At 39.1% G+C, this 15,673-nt stretch overlaps 1 protein-coding gene across 1 annotated transcript in view; it reads right to left on the bottom strand.

Annotated features, from left to right (window-relative positions):
- Window positions 1-13,709: 13,709 nt before the first annotated feature.
- The window catches only part of LOC126416853 (THO complex subunit 5 homolog), a 241,140-nt gene continuing 239,176 nt past the window's right edge, over window positions 13,710-15,673 (bottom strand). The window contains exons 14-15 of the mRNA XM_050084736.1: window positions 14,397-14,584; window positions 13,710-14,286 (exon numbers count right to left, since the gene is read on the bottom strand). Coding sequence (XP_049940693.1) covers window positions 14,220-14,286; window positions 14,397-14,584 — 255 coding nt within the window. The 3' untranslated portion in view covers window positions 13,710-14,219. The remainder of the gene's footprint in view (window positions 14,287-14,396; window positions 14,585-15,673) is intronic.

Here is a 15,673-nt window from a genome sequence, read left to right as displayed (position 1 = left end):
CAATATTCAGGATTGTCCTCGCAGCAGCAGGCCTTGTACTGCACGCACTCCAGAGATTTAACGAAGTGGTGACTGTTGACAGACGCATCACAGTGAACGTATTGTCACGCTACGTTGGGATAGGGGAAGGAAGTGTTTTCAGAATACGGAAAGTGTTGGCGTTAAAAAGGGTTTGCGCCAGGTGGGTTCCCAGGATGTTGACAGCGACTCACAAAGAAACAAGAAAAACGGTATGCAGCGAACTTCTGGAACAGTACGAGAATGGTGGACATGAATTTCTTGGAAGAATTCTGTCAGGTGATGAAACATGGCTCCATCATTTTTCACCAGAGACGAAGAGGCAATCAATGGAGTGGCATCACGCAAATTCAACAAAGAAAAAAAAGTCAAAACCACACCTTCTGCTGGAAAAGTTATGGCTACTGTGTTTTTCGATTCCGAAGGACTCTTGCTTGTGGACATTATGCCAAAGTGGAACCACCATAAATTCTGATGCATATGTGACGACACTGAAGAAACTTCAAGCTCGACTGAGTCATGTTCGACCACATCGGCAAAAGCAGGATGTTTTGCTGTTGCACGACAATGCACGGCCACATGTCAGTCAAAAAACCATGGAAGCGATCACAAAACTCCGATGGACAACACTGAAACACCCTCCTTACAGTCCTGACCTGGCTTCATGTGACTATCATCTCTTTGGGAAACTGAAAGACTCTCTTCGTGGAACAAGGTTTGGAGATGATGACTCCCTTGTGCATGCTGCCAAACAGTGGCTCCAACAGGCTGGTCCAGAATTTTACCAAGCAGGTATACAGGTGCTGGTTCCAAGATGGCGTAAGGCACTTGAGAGGGATGGAAACTATGTGGAGAAATGAAAATATTATTCCTAAAGGATGTATCTACTACACACTGTAAAACTTTCAAACATGTAGAATAAAAGACGGATTTTAAAAAAAAATAGTGTGTATTTCTTTTGGAGTGACCCTTGTACATTCATAAGAAAGTCCCAGGCTGAACTAACAACGCTAACATGAAAAAAATATTTGAATGTGGTAGGAGGTACCCTCGAAAACTTCTCTCCTTCATACCTCCTCTGTGTTACCACAGATGACGTGTCATTAATCTCATTTGTACTAAGAATGCAGTACACGTGAGCTGCCGATTTCCCTCCACCGCCATGAGTGGAATGCATAAATTCTAACTAATGTTCACCAACCTACAATCTTCTATAGTTGTTGTTCCCTGCACAGAATTCGTTACCTTGAGGCTGTAATATGCTAGCGAGGAACTGATATTTTAGAAATAACTAAATTTCCAATTAGTTTGCTTAAACACGATGTCACTCGCTTTTTATTAGCAGAATACGAGAAATTGCACAATTACATTCCACTTTAGAGTCACAAATAATTTCTATTCCTAACAAAATAATGAACTGCGTATTTTCGTAATTACTATCACACTGTTCTCAACTACATCACCAAATAACCAAAGATGATAATAAAGTCTTAACTGTTACTGCGGCAGACAACTTGCCCATTCTCCAAAACACCCGAACCAGCTCTGACATTTCACAGCCTAACTACTTCTTCCACCATCAAAGTTAGGTGCGATCTGAAGATCACCGAAGTGCTTTGTCTGCCTTTTCGTTTAGCAGTTCTTTATTATTCTGCTATTAATACTGGAATACTGGAATAACAGTGCGCTATTAAGAGTTCCTTTAATGTGAAACGCACGTAAATATACTGTTTAGTATGTCCAATATTAATAACAGAATATTATCATCATTTTGGCGCGCAAAATCCGAATGCAGCAACCAATTGCGGAGAAGGAACACCATTTAGGCGGTCTTTGTCACGACATCCGTACCAAACAGACCATCTGTCGTTGGTACCTCACACCATATTACGACATCTTGACACTGCTGGCTTCTCAACAGCTCTAAAAAGAGCTTCTTCAAACCGAACGTGATTGCTGTAAAGCCAGAAATATTAAACATCCCCCTCCTTCCAAATTTCGAAAAATTGGGATGCTGTAGCAGCAACAATCAATTTGGGAAACAAACAAATTTTTACTCAAAGATTCATAATTTTTTTAGCCCTCGTCTCTCAATTTGTTATTATATTTCAAAAATAGAATATTTTATATTTTTTCATGCTCAGATTATTAATCAACTTATATAATCAAAAACTTAAGTGTTTTGTGATTAGAGAAAACTGATTGTTACCCTCAATAAATTCGTGTACCACTTTATATCCCAAAAATCATTAATCTTTAGTAGCACTTTCTATACTAATTACATTATTCCTCTAAATAGTCAAGATTTTCAAAGTAGTATTATTCTGCACCTTTATTTTGTTGGAAGTGTTTCGTTAATTTACAATCTACCATTCCTGCTATAATACTCTGCAGCATTCCGCTATCTTCTAGGCAATTTTAATCACAAAATTTTATTCTACTGTTAAACTACTATCGACGCACTGCCATCTATTAAATTCAACAAATTATTTCTCATAAGAAGTTAAATTGCTACACCACTAACATTGACGCATTGCCGTTCTTTCAATTCGACAAAACCTTCTTTAACTTTAACTCTCCGTTATGTCGGCACCATGCCGTTCTGCACTTATTTATATTTGAATGCATCATAAGGAGTCCACTTCACACAGTTACAAATATAACAAACACAACGCCGATACATTTCATAAATGCGTGGAGACGAAAGAACTTTACACTCACACCTTTTACGAGAACCTATGCAAGTAGCTCACAACAGCAACCCATAGATGATTCTGTTGCCCATGTGGTCTTGCGTTGTGAAACTCCAGACTCTTCAAAGTGGTGTTCTCCGAAAGTGTCCGTTCCACCAAATACAAAATGCTTTAAATTGGATTCCTAATAATTTTAAATAAATCTTAAGTAAACGTGTTTTCATACACTATTACACTGAAAATATATAACACATGATGTTTTGTTCTGGTTTTGTGTGATTATAAAAAAATGCCACTGTTTTCATCATACTACGACAGTGGTTCATTAATGTTTTTGTTTTGGTCACAGCTGTAGCTACACAAAGCTTGGACTTTGCCTTTGCCCACTGCAAGAGTTCTGTTTACTCGCTCCATCTGTTGCTACCGACCTGCTTCGCTAATGACTCACGCCGATAGCCGGTGTCACCTGCTGTGCTCTTTTTAAATCTTGCCTACGGAGGCTCACAATTGCGATTCAGATATATCGAGAGAACCTTTCAGAATATTGCTTCCACCACAATGCACAAACACTCATTTATCAAATTGTTGCTTCACTCCACACTATATGGTATCAAGTCTTGTACATTTGAGTGTCATTGTTGCCACAAAAAGTACTAGTGGAGCTCTATTCATGTAATGACTGCGCACTTTCTACTGACTTTCATATACGAGCATTATGTGACTTTGTGATATGTTGGGGATAATTGTCTTATTCTTAACTAGACCTTTCTTCCAGTTTGCTTTCATATTTAAAACCAGGGTGTGGCATTACTCTCTATACTTATTATTAAGTGGCCTTCAATTTGAATCTTATTTACTACATATGTCTTTTATGAGATTCTCATCTCAGTGTTTTGTCTTATATTAACAATATGTCTATTCCCTTGCGCTTCATAAAATAGTTGGCGGAAACCACTCCACCTATTAAATACTACTATTTAAAGGCCGACTCAGTTTTGAGTTTCCTGTCGCCTAATAACAATACTTGAGCTTTAATTCCCTATGTAAATAATTGGCTGACTTTTCTGTCACCTAATCTAGAACTCTCCATTTACCTCTTTTCTCTCTTCATAAACAACTGGCAGACTTTTCTGTCGCCTAATAACCATAACTCTCGAATTACCATAAACCTCTATGGCAGAACCATTGCTTGCCTATAAGTGTATCATAATTAACAGCATCTTCCATCAGTTCTTGGTAGAACAACATTATAATAAATGAAAAGCACCAATTTGCTTTTGTTCTACAATATTACTTTTATTGTTAATCAGTTTTCGGCTTCAAGGCCATCTTCAGATATTTACTGAGTATTATCACCAAAGAAGTTAAATGTTAGCAGACAACATTGGAAGATAAGTAAAGCATCTAGACTGAAGTAGAAACAAATAGTAAGTAACAGTTTTGCAATGAAAAAGTGAAACTGAACAGTACATAAATAACAATGGCGTAGACAGGAAAACCTTTAGCACAAAATAGGAATAGCATGCCTACATAACAGTTTCTATTAATAAACAAAACTAATAAAATAAAATTAGTAGTAGACAAGGTTGCATCCGGAGGTGTGAAACATGGAGAGTGATACACAACCAATTATAAGAAGAGACAGTTATCAACATAAATACAGAATACATAAGGAATTGAACTGAATTGAATTTTATTTGATCCTGTAAGATTACATTGTGTACAGTAAATGTACGTGTAATATAGGATATGTCAAAGTATTAACATTCTTTATCACTTATTTTTCTACACTTAAGCAATATCAATGAGATACACAGAAATAAATAAATGCAGGAAAATGGAAGTGTTTGAGGGAACCTACAGTAAAAGAGAGTGTGGTGATACTGCATTTCATCATTAACGTTATAATCAAAGCAGTGGCTGTGTACCAGTTTTCATTAAATAAATGAGCAAAGTAAAATATGAACAGTATTTGATGAGACAACTACAAGGGGTGTTAAACATGGACAGTAATACACATACCAGTTAAAAGAAAGCCTTAACTATTGAAACTACAGTCTACGTGGAATACAAAGACAACTTCAACAAAACAAAACAACTTAATGAATACAGGAAAATGGGAATATGTAGGAAGGGAGAGTGTGGGAAGTAATGAACAACAAAGATGATTATATGAAGTTTAGGAGAGGTGAAGTGTTGAGCTGTATCTGGTCATTTAGGATGAGATCTGGACTGTGAGCACGAGGTTTGTTAATTTCCAGGGCTTCCAGCCTCACCCCTGTGAGCGCGACGTCTTCGGTCGAGAAGTTCGTCAAAGTGTAAGTGATCTTATTCACGACATATTTTTGAGGCAGAACAAGAAATTATCTATGATTAGGAAGGTGAGTGTACCCCTAACCTCAAACAGTAAACAAAATTTTTCGCAACACGTAATTAACTTATTGAACTTGGTTCTATCTCCAAACAAACAAAAAGTGCTTGAGAAAGGTTTTAAATATGCTCCTCCCCACCATCCATCAGAAAAACAACTCGATGTTATGATAGTTGATACTGAATATGCCCTAACGAAAGATACCACTGCAAAATATATAGTTGCCAATGCACTAAAATACGAAACCAAATTCGTGTGTAACATCCCACGGTCTATTGACTTTCACAACCTCAAGTCCTTGAAACAGAAATTACAACACCAAGGTATCATTGACACAAAATCTGATAATGGCAACAGTATTGTACTTTTGAACAAATGTGATTACGTGGATAAAGTTAATGATTTTCTGAATACCACAGGCTTCCAAGTCCTTCCTAAATACCCTACTAAATTGTTGAAAGAGGATGTTAAATATGCAATCACTTCATGCAGAAGCATATTCTCTGAATTTGAAGCAAAACGGTTAACTAATATGAACCCAGTGCCTCCTAGAATGTATGGGCTTCCTAAACTGCATAAACAAGATGTTCCTATCCGTCCATTTGTATCATCATTCACTGCTCCATCTTACAAACTAGCCAGTAAACTGGACGTCCTAATTAAGAGCAAGACTAAATTCAAACCAAAGCATGGTATTTCAAACTCTGTGAACCTAGTAAACAAGTTAAAAGGTATATCTGTCTCACACAGTGATAAGTTAGTATCCTTTGATGTCAGCAGTTTGTTTTCTAACATACCAGTAGTAGAATGCATTGATATTCTGACAGAGCTGATGCACAAGTCTAATGTCAATCCTGTGAAATTGAATGACTTGAGACTGGCCAGACAGACATGCCTTGCACAGAACTATTTCCAGTTCCAAGGGACTCTTTATAAAAAGTTAGATGGCTTAGCTAAGGGTTCCCCTCTTTGTCCACTGTTGGCTGAAATATTTATGGACCATTTTGAACAAAATTTCCTAAAAACAGAACCTTTGAGTGCAAACATCAAATACTGGTTTAGATATGTAGATGATGTCTTGTGTATGTGGACTGGTACTAAAAGACAACTCAACACATTCTTGAAAAACCTAAACAGTCAACATAAAAATATCAGTTCACTATGGAGATTGGCAACAAATCCATAAACTTCTTAGATCTCACCATTGACATCAGTACACACACACATTGTTTCAAAATTTACAGAAAAACAACTACAGACACAGTAATACCTTTTTGCTCACAACACAGCAATAAAAACTAAACGAGCAGCGATAGAAATACACCGTTTGTTGCAATATGCTTGGGACAACAGTACATTTTCAGGCAGACAAACTTTCGAAATTACAGCAGTTACAATTTTCAACAACAGATGGCGCTGCAGTCTGGGAAACTCTATAGTACGATATTTTCCACATATCCACCATGCGTAGCAATAATATGGCGTAGTCTCTGAATGAAATTACCCGAAACCTTTGACAACGTGTCTGGCGGAATGGCTTCACATGCAGATGAGATGTACTGCTTCAGCTGTTCAATTGTTTCTGGATTCTGGCGGTAAACCTGGTCTTTCAAGTGTCCCCACAGAAAGAAGTCACAGGGGTTCATGTCTGGCGAATAGGGAGGCCAATCCACGCCGCCTCCTGTATGTTTCGGATAGCCCAAAGCAATCACACGATCATCGAAATATTCATTCAGGAAATTAAAGACGTCGGCCGTGCGATGTGGCCGGGCACCATCTTGCATAAACCATGAGGTGTTCGCAGTGTCGTCTAAGGCAGTTTGTACCGCCACAAATTCACGAAGAATGTCCAGATAGCGTGATGCAGTAATCGTTTCGGATCTGAAAAATGGGCCAATGATTCCTTTGGAAGAAATGGCGGCCCAGACCAGTACTTTTTGAGGATGCAGGGACGATGGGACTGCAACATGGGGCTTTTCGGTTCCCCATATGCGCCAGTTCTGTTTATTGACGAAGCCATCCAGGTAAAAATAAGCTTCGTCAGTAAACCAAATGCTGCCCACATGCATATCGCCGTCATCAATCCTGTGCACTATATCGTTAGCGAATGTCTCTCGTGCAGCAATGGTAGCGGCGCTGAGGGGTTGCTGCATTTGAATTTTGTATAGATAGAGGTGTAAACTCTGGCGCATGAGACGATACGTGGACGTTGGCGTCATTTGGACCGCAGCTGCAATACGGCGAACGGAAACCCGAGGCCGCTGTTGGATCACCTGCTGCACTAGCTGCGCGTAGCCCTCTGTGGTTGCCGTACGCGGTCGCCCTACCTTTCCAGCACGTTCATCCGTCACGTTCCCAGTCCGTTGAAATTTTTGAAACAGATCCTCTATTGTATCGCTTTTCGGTACTTTGGTTACATTAAAGCTCCGTTGAAAACTTCGTCTTGTTGCAACAACACTGTGTTCTAGGCGGTGGAATTCCAACACCAGAAAAATCCTCTGTTCTAAGGAATAAACCATGTTGTCTACAGCACACTTGCACGTTGTGAACAGCACACGCTTACAGCAGAAAGACGACGTACAGAATGGCGCACCCACAGACTGCGTTGTCTTCTATATCGTTCACATCACTTGCAGCGCCATCTGTTGTTGAAAATTGTAACTACTGTAATTTCGAAAGTTTGTCCGCCTGAAAATGTACTGTTGTCCCAAGCATATTGCAACAAACGGTGTATTTCTATCGCTGCTCGTTTAGTTTTTATTGCCGTTTCAAATATACCGGTCATTTTTGAAACACCCTGTATTTGGTACTGGTGTCTTTTTGAAACTATGTACTGTTTCCTCTTGTTGATGTATCTGCAATCCTGTCTCTCATATACTCTGGCCTGTTACATTCCGTCAAATGTCTGTTTTGCACCCATGCTGTGCGAATGTTTATTCTGCTGGCTTACTTTATTTGTGTCATAGCTTGTTTCTTGTTGTCATATTCAGTATAAGAAACTTTGGTAATTTTAACCTTGATAGTGAAGAATGCTGAAAGAGACAGATGCAGTTCTGAATGAAAGAAGGGGACGAACTAACAGCAGGAAAAGAAAATGAAGCATGCTGCGAGTTAACTCGGGCACCTGGTAATCGTCAATTACCAAGCAATACAAAGAACGTTATTGCCCTTGAGGTTAGAATTCATAATATTTTTTTCATTTCACTGGTCGATATTTCATCTAATAATTGTTGCGTCAGTATGTCCATGATAGCGACACTTCATTCATAACTTCCTCAAATTCAGGCACGTAATCTACTGCCATACGATGCTTCTTGAAACTGAACTGATAACTTCGTCTCTCATAGATGAATGCAGTATACATTTGACCATTTGTTGCTAGCGGCCTCTGAGAGAATCTGGTTATCAAATCTATGTTTACTGTTATCTTGACACCACACAACTTCGGTATGGGACATTCTATTACCTTACTCCTACCCATTTCTGGTACAATGACTTTTTCACCATCAAGCCTTCTGCCAACAAATACTTCATACATCACCTGTCGCTCTAGTTTGTGTGCCGCAAGACCAGTCTTGATTCAAGAATTCTCGAACAAATTCTTTATGTGTTTTACATGTGATACTGACCTCTGTTCCCCATAATTTTGCTTCTCATTATAACCTACTGGCATCGAATATGATTTTTTGTTATTCAATCATGTTTTCAGAAATGATGTCCTCAAACTGTCCAACGAAGGCCAGTGGGTGTATAGTTTCCTTGCTAGACAAACGGTGGAATTTATACGCATTAACGTAACGTGCTACGTTACTTACATGAACCGCACCATCCTTTCTTTCTTGTTCACACCAAATTTCTACTTCATTTTCTACTTCGTTTTGCGTTTCAGTAAGTACTTTTTGCTCCGTTTCTCTCAGTTTGCCCTGAATCGCACTTGTGAAATGTTATAACTGAGTATTTCATGGTCACTTTTGATACTTTGTAAATTATTCCAATGTAACGTGTGCTTATCCTGACACACTTTGTTAACTTTGCTTTGGTAATTTCATTAATTGTTATTTCTATCATCCCATTTTGATCCTACAAAATCTTATCTAAAGTTTTGGTTTTATGGTCAATCTTTTGATTCGTTTCTGTCTTACAAACATCTAATTTTTACCCCACTCTTTTGTTTTATAATCTATTTCCTTGCAACGTCCGTCAGGTTTAGCTTCAAGATTTGTAACGTTATGTTCCAAAGCACAGAACTCAGTGGTAATTTGAGCTATTCCTACCTTAACTTCTTTAAACTCCTCCTTATTTTCTTTTAATTGCTTACCTATTTTCTTGTGTGCAATTTTTTGTTTTTGTAAAATTAATTTTAGCATAGACTTTATATCCTGATCATCCCGAGTTGGTAAAGTGTCAGCTGACACTGTACTATGATTACTTCTTTTACCTCACACATTTTAGTAATACTAATGTTCCAACCACAAATCTTAGATTGCTATATATATAAGCACAACATTTCCACTACTTGTCTTCTTCCATGTACTGCTGCTGATTCTCGTAGCTGTGGGCTGCACCGCTGGCTTCAACTCAGCTGTTGCGGTATGCTAAAGCTGACACTTCAAAAGTGCTGAGTAGTGTTAACTGCGCCGGCCGCTGCCTGCTGCCTCCGCACCCGTTGTCTGTGGCCGCCTCACGCTGCTCTGCAGGCTGCGCCGTCTCCTAGCATGAAGTATCTCGAAGTGATGATTTATAACGTAATCCCATGGACCGCGCACACAGCATAAACTTTTATTTTCATAGCACTTCAGGACTTTCTAGTCCTCAGTTACCGATACTACTGTCATTGGAAAATTTGATTTTGCAGCATCCGATATTATATTTCAACTAAAGTACAAAAACAGTTCAAACATAGTTCAAAGCCTACATCTCACAGTTCTCGTGCAGTTCCCTGGTCATTCGCAGTTCACACGTATCACAGTCCTTGTACAGTTCACTGTTCGGTTATAATTCACAGTTCTCGCTACTAAAATCTAGACTCATAATCCCAAAGCAGTTCGACTGCAAAGATTATTCCCACCAGGGATGCCATGTATGACAAGCTGAAAGAGAGAGAGGTTAGAGAGACAAAGTCTATACGTGCCTATTATAAACTCATTCCCTCGAAAACTTCTTTCCTTCATACCTCCTCTGTGTTACCAAAGATGACGACAGTAGTAGGACAAAGAGAGCATCATCCCATATTGGCGGGATGCTTACATCAGGGGCAAGCATACATTCCCTACTGTTCTCTTTTGACTGACAGGCCCTTAACCTATTGTTCTGCTAAGTAGACTATGACGTCCTGGGGATAATCCTTCTCCTTGATTGACAGGTCCTTAACCTACTGTTCCCCCACCCTTACCCCTCTCTCCCTCCTCTCAACCCCTCAGGAAACCTCGAACCCCTTCCCCACCCACTCGCTGATACAGGTACACTTTCGGGCCTAAGTTATTTGAATAGTCCCCTCTCAATCTATCAATTTGATTGACTACTTAATTCAATTGATCAATTAATTAACCGTTCCTCATCTGGTGAACCCCATAACCCTCCCCTACCAGGAAATTGACAGCTCTCTGCTGGAGAGGAAGGATGTCATGAGAGGAAATTCAATTACATAGCAGATGTTAATTGCTTATTTATAAAAAATTCAGTTTGCAGGGGTTGGATCTATCTTGCTCATCATTCTTGGCTGTTTGAGAAGGTCTTGTACAATACATCAAAAAGAAGTAATTAAACTGATCGCTTTTATTTACATGCCGATCGCGCAAGGGATATCACCATGAAACACCCATCACACGTAATTACACTGTCACTGATTGCTTAAACATATCTGAAAAACTTTCTTGCCTCTCTCCACCCACACAGGCTGTCCCAGCCATGCACCCAAGGGCCAGCACCACACAGCAGCCTGAGAAGCGGTAGCATGATCGGGCCCCGCGACTGACAGACCGGATGTCACACTAATCACCAAACAAAAGCACCCGAGAAATTCTTCTCAATACACATCCTCTATCTCTATTTCTCCTCGTGTAATGTGCCACTGCCAGTTCTGCACACATCATTGATCGCAGTCGGACTGAACCGTAAACAAAGCAGCCTTTCTCTGTAAAACCCTGTGGAATACCGACACACGCGTGAACTCCTTCCAAGGCAAATGCCTGACTGAGAATCGATGCAGAAATATTGCAGAAGTTAATAAATAATTAATTTCCAGTCACATGATCGTGATGTAGGGGATATAAGGAGGATGTGGTAGCTAAAATCTCACACACACAAACTGACGTTATCTCAAAACTAGTAGCTGGCTGACTCGAAATACACCTATAAAAAAAATATCGTTGTATACAATGAGTGAGAGAGAGAGAGAGAGAGAGAGAGAGAGAGAGAGAGAGAGCGCTGTAGTTTGCTTGGCAGATGACATAGGAACTAGCATGAGTATTTCATTCAGTCATGGATTCTAAACTACCCCAGCCTTCGTGTGCACTTATCTTTAGGTACACTTCATGAACTCCTGAGAGTTATTAAATTTGGTGCGGAGTATCACATCTTGAAGAAGTCACAAATGGTGCTTCAGAAGATGTGCAATGGGAAACTTTAATTAAATCATTAATGTAGCGTTTAAACAGTTTGCTTCATACACTTTAAAAGTACTCAAAATAAGAAAAATATCGACACTACAAATTAGTTTGTGTGCATAAACAATAATGTTCAGTTTCTGATGAGAAATTTCATTAAAAATTTTGTCACAACTGGAACTGGTGATGTATGAAACTGTAGTTGGAATTTCAGATTTCGAGGTGAATTTATACCATCACAGTTACAGAGTCCCCAACCACTACAGGTTTGCTAAGCGTATTTTCTTTTTTAAAAGTACTGTATACTTCGCACGTTGACTGGTTCTCTCCACTACACAAGGACGAAGAAGGAGCAAGGAAAGGATCTACTGCACGATAGGATGGTAACAACAACAAAAACCACCACGATTTATTGAGAAACACAATCCATTTATCGCTAGATGACTGATATCATTGAAAACACACTCACATCCCACGTACTCACCTTCCAGACGCCCACACGCACCTTGTTGCAGTAGAGTGCCAGTGCTCAGAGACCGACCGTAAATGTGGCCCATGGCCGCAGCCATAGTAGCATGTGTCAGCCAGAGAGAAGCACGCCGGCTGTGGAGGGCCCCCGCCCCAGGAGGACATGAGCGGTAGGAGCTCAAACGCTATCAATATTCCCAACACAAACACCCGTCATATCGAGGCAAAATGCCGAAACACGCTAAATATTGTTCGATAAAGGTGTCACGATGATTACAACAATCACGAAACTGCATTTGTGCAGTAGAGAGTTTGGAAATGGCTGTGAATGGTCATCATATCTTTATTCGAACAAACCTAATTATTCTCATCAGCCATCACGCCAAGTAGTGCTTGGCAATGGCGGGAGATATGGCACGAATTGTTCCAACTTTTATACAAATTTATCTGTTCAAATCCGCTGAGTACAGTGTCCTGGTGTCAAGAAACTTAACCACGTAATATCTGTAAACAGTACGGGAAGGCCAACATAATTTTTTTTCTCAACAAATATTTTTTCGTAATGCATAAGTCGCGAGAAAGTTATAAATATGTTGACGAAAAATTGGGTGCAAATTTATATTGTGGACATAGGAAATTAGACGGGAACGATAAAAAATGTCGTAAATGGGAAAATGTTAATTCCGGGAACATAAAAGTGGGGTTATACTGTATTTGGAGTCTGTATTCAGTGACCTGAAAGATGGTGAAATGCTGTGTTAGCCATTGTAAATACGTGTCCAAATCTCTGTGGCATTGTTAAAGGGAAGAACCGTAGATGGGCACTTTCACCCTGGGAAATGACCACTGTCTGTATTACGTGGCTACTTTGTGTTAGTTGATCCTTCAGAACTGAATTTCTTGGTGGAGCAACTGAATTTGTTGAGCATGTTATTGTTGAAACTTGCTGTTCGAAGAGTTTCATAAACTTTCTTTCCATGGTACTCTGATAATCTTTTACCTCATCGCCAATTATTATAACCAAGAGTTGACTGAATGTCGGGAATGACACAAAATGCTGTAATGACTGTGGTCAGGGACCGTCAACAACTGGATCTCCCGAGTGTGAACAGCAAAGACAAACAATGAGGAAATGGACAAGTCGAGACTGCACTACAGACAAACCAAGTCCAACAACTGATACAAAGAGAGGAAATATGACACTTCATGAAGCAGAGACCAAGCACAAATGGTGCATTACAACAGCGAGACAATAGTAATGTGAATAGATCACTGAGTCTGATATTGCTGCACATTGTAACTTTGTAGAATGGTCATGAACTCTTAATAGGCTAGCAGAATGGTATGTGTTCCGCAGGGTTCTGTGCTCATTGTTTTCACAAACTGGTTGCCATAATGTAGCTTACTGTTCCATTAAAGTTCCTTAAAGGTGTGTCACATTCTTTACTTTCTTTTTAATATAAAGCTGTCATGTCTGTTACAGCTTTATTGAGAAAAGGATATTATAAAGGCCAAAACTTTTGTTTATCATTAGAACTACTCAAATTACTGCCACTTTTATATGTTATCAACTATTATGTTCTTCTTTTTAATTGTCAGAATCTAATACACAATGCTCAGTTTTTCATCCACATACCGCCAACACATTCATCTAAAGCTATACAAGTAATACCCAGAGAAACTATGTCAGAACCACAGAAACATTATGCTGAACTGTTAATTACTTTCCATGTCTATTCACAATGCTTATAACAGTAGAAAACCAGCATGAATTTACTATCATTCTGATACACTGTTATGTTTCTACCATGTTAAGTACTGCTTTGCTCTTCAGTTTACAAAAATACTGCACACCACTGAACTCAAGATAGTATACAACACTACAATACACACAAATTTTTTCATTGGCCAAAGCCAAAACTTTTATTTTTAATTTTTTTATAAGCTTTGTGAACCAGGGTTGGAAATAATGCAATAATTAGATGGATTCCATCAATCATTTGTGGTTGTTCACAGAAATAATGTAAACTGATTTCAACTCGCACAATGTGAATGTTCTTCCAACTACCGCTGTGTAAATATACCACCTCCAAGTTGAAGATATTTGTATGGCCTGCAACGATTCCGTCCCCTGTAATGAAAACAGAACATTTTAGACTGCTCATAGTTCAAAAAACATGTCACATAGAACTTAACATTCTGCCACAACGGCCTCAATGATGCTGAATCATAGATACTAACTTTACAGGCTTGAGAAAAATTTTATCTCTCGGGAATTCTGGTGGAGCTATACCCGTTGCTCCTGATGCTTCCAGAAAGACATCGAAGCAGGACATGAGGCGCATAATCTGACACATCAATAATGTCTGTCCCCAACTGCGGCCTTGGATAAGTTCCATCCAGTGTGTGTTAAGTTCTTTTTCCATATCCTGAAATCATTGACAAAGTCTCAAATAATAGATAATATGGTAAAACATTCATGTTGTGAAAGAATTGTGAAAACTGTAAGTAATTTTGAACAAATGAGCATATAGTGGAATCATGACATATAAGATGTTTCAAATAAGTAGCCTATACAATAATTTTAAGATTCATGTGATTATGTAAGTGTTGCCATCTTAATAGAAAACACAGTTACTGCGTCAATCATCTGTTGATACAAGTTCTCCAGTTATTTGTCTCTCTTATCTTTTCCCTTTTCTTTCACCCACCACAGGTCTATGTGCTTAAGCTGCCAACATGACAATTACTGCTGCATTTCCCCACTATCTTACACCAAGAAATTATTTTTCTTTGTGATGAGTCTAGGCTTTGGTAAGATATTTGGAATGTTACAGCCGTGTGTACCACTGCTGAAGCACTACCGCCTGTTACCAGTTCACTGAGCCACCTCCACCACAGTCACTCCACATTGATTAATTCCTCTAGTTATTTCTTAACTTTCACAAACAATGGTTGTACATTTGTAAAGTGTATTGATATCATCACAGTATTTTGTTTTCAATTTTGTAATTCACAGTGAACATCTTCAAACCTTCTTAGATTGTGGCATTTCTGATAAGATCCAGTGATACAGCTATGAACTCTCAGAAATTTCGTTTCAGTTGCCTGGATACTAGTTTTGCCTCCAGAGTTTCTCACTGTAGTTTCATCGCCCATCTGCAGTCATCTCTCTATAAGAGTAGGTGTGTCTATAACCATTGTAGGAATAGTGGTGTAACAAATTACAGACAACCAATGACAACCACTAATTCCATTTAGCCAGAAGTTGTCAAAAGGGCAGAAGCATACCACTGGTGAGCAAGGTGAGTCTGGAGATGCTTTGTTTCATGCAGAAACTAGTGCTTGAGTGACGATTTATCTGGTAATGAATATGCAACCACTTTTTTTTATACGATTTATTCAAGCATAAACATGTTTCCAAGCAACTTCAGGCTTATCATCAGATGGAGGTGTTATAAGAACATTATGCTGTGGACCAAGTTTAGCTACATGCTGTGCTGATGCTGCTGGCTGAA

Source organism: Schistocerca serialis, chromosome 8 (genome assembly GCF_023864345.2).
Source record: "Schistocerca serialis cubense isolate TAMUIC-IGC-003099 chromosome 8, iqSchSeri2.2, whole genome shotgun sequence".
Lineage (NCBI taxonomy): Eukaryota > Metazoa > Arthropoda > Insecta > Orthoptera > Acrididae > Schistocerca > Schistocerca serialis.
This window is presented reverse-complemented; position numbering and strand designations above follow the sequence as displayed.